General features: G+C 43.8%; 1 protein-coding gene across 1 annotated transcript in view; it reads right to left on the bottom strand.

The window, feature by feature from the left end:
• Window positions 1–5883, bottom strand: part of LOC107299998 (F-box/LRR-repeat protein 17-like) — an 11885-nt gene extending 6002 nt beyond the window's left edge. Inside the window, exons 1-2 of the mRNA XM_015829342.2 lie at window positions 5200–5883; window positions 2076–2198 (exon numbers count right to left, since the gene is read on the bottom strand). Coding sequence (XP_015684828.2) covers window positions 2076–2198; window positions 5200–5883 — 807 coding nt within the window. The remainder of the gene's footprint in view (window positions 1–2075; window positions 2199–5199) is intronic.
• Between the last annotated feature and the right edge of the window lie 287 nt (window positions 5884–6170).

Genomic DNA, 6170 nt, shown 5'->3' on the forward strand with positions numbered 1-6170 from the left:
TTGCTTCTTCGCCTGGAGCAGTTGCAAGGGCTTGCATGGTCCCCAAGGGCCGCTGACGCGCTCCCCACCGCCGGCGACCATGCAAGCCCTTGCAACTGCTCCAGGTGAAGAAGCAAGCGGCTGGGAGGCCGCGGCAGCGCCTACCTCCTGCGCCCATCAGCTGGCGACCCCCGGACCTGCGCCCGTCCGCTGGAATGTCAGGCAACGCTTTGGCCGGTGCGGAGGGCGAAGGGGAGGCTGCTGCAGCGCTGAACTCCTGCGCCTGTCAGCTGGCGACCCCCGGACCTGCGCCCGTCAGCTGGGAGGTCTGGAGACGGAGCAGGCTGGCGTGGAGGGCGATGGCAGGCGGGGGTCCGGCGTGGTGGCTCGGCGGGCGGGGTCCTGCCTGCGCGCGAATGTCAGGCCCACCCGCCCCATCTGTAAAAGAAAAAGTCTTCCGCCCAAGCATAACGCCAGCAGTTCTGTGCCACAGAGGCTTGAGACACGGAGGCGCAGGACGCGGAGCGGCGCGGTGGGAGGCGGCAGGACGGGGGGAGGGGTTACCTGCATCCTGCCAGCCGAACTCTGGAAGCCTGCCTGAATACCCGTATTTTCAGGCGTATAAGATGACTGGGCGTATAAGACGACCCCCGACTTTTGAGAAGATTTTCAGGGTTTAGAAAGTCGTCTTATAGGCCGGAAAATACGGTACATTAGAGAAAAATCACAAAAAAAGATTTTAGGTAGCTGGGCTACATAAAATACTTTATTTACATCATCATTCAGCTAGCTTATCTATGTTAAGCCATACTGTGGTTCAGCACACTATGTCTATAGAAAATCTCAATCACAATACAAAACCATGCCATGGCTCTTCATGTTTTGGTTTGAACAGAGATACTGGCCTAACAAATAGGCCTTTTTGCATCCAAATATAAAACCAGAATTGCTCATGCAACAATGACTCCATTGCTCCATTTGTTTCTCCAATGTCTTGGATGCTCAGTTTAGAAACAATAAGTTTATATAAAAGCAGGTATTGCTGAAATCATGGACAATTCCTTTATCCCCAATTGAGCCACTGTACTTCTGTACTGCTATAAAAAAAATGAAACACAACAAAATAGAAGTGACATTCAACCACAGTAAAGACCTCTGTAAAGATTACTTTGACGATTTTTGCACTATGTGCATGACACGGCTATCTTTTCAGGAAAGGGGCAACATATTCTACATACAATGGAAGAGAATATATGTAACTCAGTGATGAACTGTGCAATCAATGTTCTCTGAGCTCTCAATTAAGTATCACTGATATTACCTAATCAGATAATGAAACATCTACAAGCAAATAATCAAGCTCAGAGAGTACCAAGGACTCCACATATTTTGTCTCAATAGCAAAACATTTCCTGTCTCTCTGAAGCTTCTGTATTTTTCTTACTATAGTCACTTGTAAAAAAATGGGTGCCTTTGGAAACCACTAAAAAGATTCTGGCACTGATGGACATTGCTAGAAAATGAAGAGTCTCTTTTCAATATTTTCCAGCAAGCTGTACCTCCAGTTCTTGTGTTTCAGAAGATGGCTTGTAAGAGACTCTCAACTTTCTCCAGGAAAATGTGAATAGGCTAGAAGAATGCAACTGTTAGGCATCTGCAAAAACCTTTTAACTTTTCCAAGTGCCCAAACCACTGAGAAAATGTTACAAAGTCAGCAAAGGAAAACAATAGGGTCATATTTGTTCACTTTTAGAAGTGACAGGACCACATGGCTTCACTCACATTTTCATTCACAATAAACATCTTTTTGAACTTATATAAAATCCTAATGGGTGGAATGTTGCCTGGAGAGGAGCATCTGTAAAATTTGCTGCTAGTGACTCAGTCTTTTCAAAGTACATACTATAGCACATAGCATAATTAACCTGTGCTTAGTTTTGCATGTGAACATAAGTATAAATTGCATTTGATACTCAAAAGTATTTACTACCTAAGCAATGATCTGACATAGCATACATTCCATATGTTCATCTTTCAAGCATCACTTCTTATCTGAAGAAAAAGACATTCATATTTTAATATTGCCTGCTCCATACCTGCTGACGACTACTGAGATCCAATTGTTTCCAAAATTGGAAATCTAAACAGAGGTCACGCCAGTATTTACAAACCAATGATGCTGAAAGACATCGCTCATTCAAAGATAAATTGGAAAATATCTATGAAAATAAAAAGAGAAAGTCAGAGTTCCTTTTAATGACATTCCAATGATAGAATCCTAACAGTTCTTCAATGCAAGCATCTTTTTCAATCCTAGCTGTACATCTTTCACAGCTACTCATTAATACTCAACATCCATTCCAATGGTTGCTATGCTGGCTATGAAAAAACATTAAAAATTAAAAATTGCACACATTCAATGTGTTTATTAGGCCATCATTTTTTATAATAGTTGCAAGCTTCTGATTTTAAGCCATTAGACTAAATTTAGTAAAAAAAAAAAAGGGGGGGGGGGTAAGGATTATAGATAAAAATTGTATCTGTAGCAATTACATTATTAAATGGAATGAGAAATTTCTTTGCAGTGCGTGAAAATCTGAGATGGAGTGGTACAGCAGTCAGAAATTATATTAAGTTATAGTAGGATTTGTCTGTCAGAATGCTGGGACAAATTCACAAGCATTTGATTTGCTTTCTCCCCCATTTTTGTACATACAGATTCCACACCATTTCTGTTAAGAGCCAGGATGCTGAAAAAGAGGACAAAAATTAACTGGAAAATGTTTATATTTACAAACACTTACATAATGCATCGTTTGAGCACTTTTTCTACAGACTCAACATCTTTTTTACATCGTGGTGACCGAAACTGGACACAATATTCCAAGTGTGGTCTTATCAAGACATTATAAAGTGGTGTTAACACTTCATGTGATCTTGATTCTATCCCTCTGTTAATGCAGCCTAGAGCTATATTTGTTTTTTTGGCAGCTATTGAAAATCAGTTCTGAATGAACTGTTGTAAGTCAAGGACTACTTGTAGTACAGTTCAAGCAAAGCCAATGTAAGGCTTTATTTTCTGCCATGGTAAAAGGATAATGCAGCACTATCCAAATTTTTAAAAAAGTAAAAATAAACTGTCAGTGAAGAAACATTTAGAAGGTGCAACTATTACTTTGATAGCCTACTTCTTGGAATATTGTTTTAATTATTTCACTGCAAGTTACCCACAGTAATAAGCATTTAACTTGAATTAACTTGAATATATGACATTTAATAACTGGTGCATTTGGTTAATAACTGTAAATAGCAAGTTGCTGTTTAAAAAAATTGGAAGGTAATACCTCTGCTCTATTAAGTAGATAAATTATCATAAATTCTGTCATTATAGACAGCAATTACAAGTTTAGGCAGAATTCTTTGCAGGGTCACTTAAGGGTTTTTTATTCATCTATTTCAAGAAGGATTAAACTAACTGCAATAGTGTAGGATAAAGAAACAAATAAGGCAGTTTTGTAAACATCAAAATTTTTATACTTCACCAGTGGGTAGACACATAATAAAGGTCGCCAGCAGTGTGCTGCAGCTGCCAAAAAAGCCAACACAGTGCTAGACTGCATTAACAGAGGGATAGAATCAAGATCACGTGAAGTGTTAATACCACTCTACAATGCCTTGGTAAGGCCACACTTGGAATACTGCATCTAGTTTTGGTCACCATGATGTAAAAAAGATGTTGAGACTCTTAGAAAGAGTACAGAGAAGAGCAAAAAAAAAAGGTTATTAGGGGACTGGAGGTTAAAACATATAAGGAAAGGTTGATGGAATTGGGTATGTCTAGTTTAATGAAGAGAAGGACAAGGGGTGACATGATAGCAGTGTTCCAATATCTCAGGGGCTGCCACAGAGAAGAGGGAGCCAAGCTATTCTCCAAAGCGCCTGAAGGCAGAACAAGAAGCAACGGATGGAAACTAATCAAGGAGATAGGGTTTCCTGCCTGAGCAGGGGGTTGGACTTGATGACCTCCAAGGTCGCTTCCAACTTTATTATTATTATTATTATTATTATTATTATTATTATTATTATTATTATGTAGAGAGAGATGTGTGTCATTTTGGTATATAATCCTCCTGAATGTCACCTATGCATTTTATATGACACTTTATTCTGCTTTATTTTGCTCAGACCATTGTCAAGGTAGCAGAGAGCTAAAATAAAATCATCTGAAACTTTCAAATATATATTATAAATGCCATAAAATAGGCTTGTTTTGGAAATGATATCTGTGAATCTGCTATTAAAGTCCTGAGCTATTAGGGTAAAATTTTTAAAAAGCAAAATAAAACCCCGTAATATAAGAAGCAGTTGAGCAGCTTCCAATTTCAGACTTACTTCTTCCTGCAATTCCAGTATAACAGAAATGAAAGCTGCAATGATCAAAGCTACAGCAAATAATTCACTTTAAATATCACTTATTCATATAGAATAAATTTATTTATTAAAAGATGTTTTTGTTTATAAATAGAGCAGGAAGAGGAATTTTTCCACATCAAGCTGAACAGTTCTGAATTACTTCATATCACCTTATGAAAAGACAAAAATCATCTCATAAAAGCATTTATCATCCTCTCAAGTCAGGGATTCAGCTTCACTTAAAACTCCTTATTGTCAGCATTGCTGCCAATAAACCTGTAGCTCAGTGCTTTAAATGGATTATAACGACACAGAACTCAACTAAAGTCTTCATCCCCATCTCTATGGCAAAATAGCGCAGCAAAAGCAATCTAGCCCAGTGTTTGTCAACCTTGACCATTTTAAGGCATGTGGACTTCAACTCCCAGAATTCCACAGCCAGCAATGCTGGCTGTGGAATTCTGGGAGTTGAAGTCCACATGCCTTAAAATGGTCAAGGTTGACAAACACTGATCTAGCCACATGTTTGCAACCCTGCAATGGGATTTCCAGGCACTGCTGCCGATTGTTTTCAACACATGACTGAACCCCAAATAAGAAACAGGTGCAAGGTAGCCGAAGCAGAATGCAACACAGGTATCTAAGAAACCGGCAAAGAGCAGTTCTTGAAGATCAGGAGGAAGAAAACTTTAAATGATAGCTTTAAATAAAAGAGAGAGAGAGATAACCATGGCATACCTTGGAAGTCTGTGTATCCTAGTTATGACACCACCACCCTTGACAGTCCATTGACCACACCAAACCCACCTTGAGAAGTATGGAGGGAGGCAGCTGGTTAATATCCGGCACCGGGGCCTGCGACTCTTGGCAACAGTCCTCAGGGTTTTCGGGGGGCTCCTCGCAGTAGGGCTCGCCCGTCTCGTGCTTCTCTCTCCCCTCGAGCTCCGGCAGCTGCGAGGGAGAGCTACTCGGGCTTAACTCCTTCCCCTCCTCGGCGGCCGAGTCTTTAGGCGAACCTTCCCTGACACAGTCTACGGCGCGGGGCAGAGGGCAGAGGTGCTGCTCGGGCAAGAGCACCTGCTGGCATTCGGCGGGGTCGGTCGAGGGCGGCGAAGGGGCGCCGGTCCCCGCCGCATTTCCCCTGAGGGCGGCGCAACGGGGCTGTTTCCGGGGCGGGCAGGCGCGTAGCCCGATTCCTTTGCGCTTGCAGACCATCTCCCCGGGAGCTTCGCCGTTCTCCAGCGCAGAGCCGAAGAAGCCCCGGCGCGCTGACGACGGCGACGGCGGCGGCGGCGAAAAGAGCAAGCCGGAGAAGAACAAGCGGCGGCAGCAGCGGCGTCCCCGCTCTCCCCAGACGGGCACGGGAGGCCAGCGCAGGAGGCGGCGAGCGTTGCGCTTGCCGGGGGGCTTCGCAGCCGTGCAGAGGAACGAAGGCGACGGCTGCTCCTTCGCGGCGGGTGGGCTGGCGCTGTGGACCAGGAAACACAGCATGCAGGGCCCACGGAGGAAGCAGGTCCGGGTCCGTGGCGGCGAAGGGGCCTTCCCCCTCGAGGGGGGCCGAAGGTGATTTTTCTCCGCCTTCGATTTAGCGCCTTTCCTCGAAAAAATATGGCCCATATAGGAAGCGGAGCCACGACCACCCTGCTCGGCAGGGCCTTCTGTGAGCGGCGTCAGCGCAGCTCAGCGAGCCTCACGACATGGCTCCCCGCGCCTATCCCTTACTCTCCAGGGCCGGCAACAACCACAAAGCCTCAGTTTCCGGGACATGGAAGGAAATG

This window comes from Protobothrops mucrosquamatus, unplaced genomic scaffold (assembly GCF_001527695.2).
Source record: "Protobothrops mucrosquamatus isolate PMUCROS unplaced genomic scaffold, P.Mucros_1.0 scaffold5897, whole genome shotgun sequence".
NCBI lineage: Eukaryota > Metazoa > Chordata > Lepidosauria > Squamata > Viperidae > Protobothrops > Protobothrops mucrosquamatus.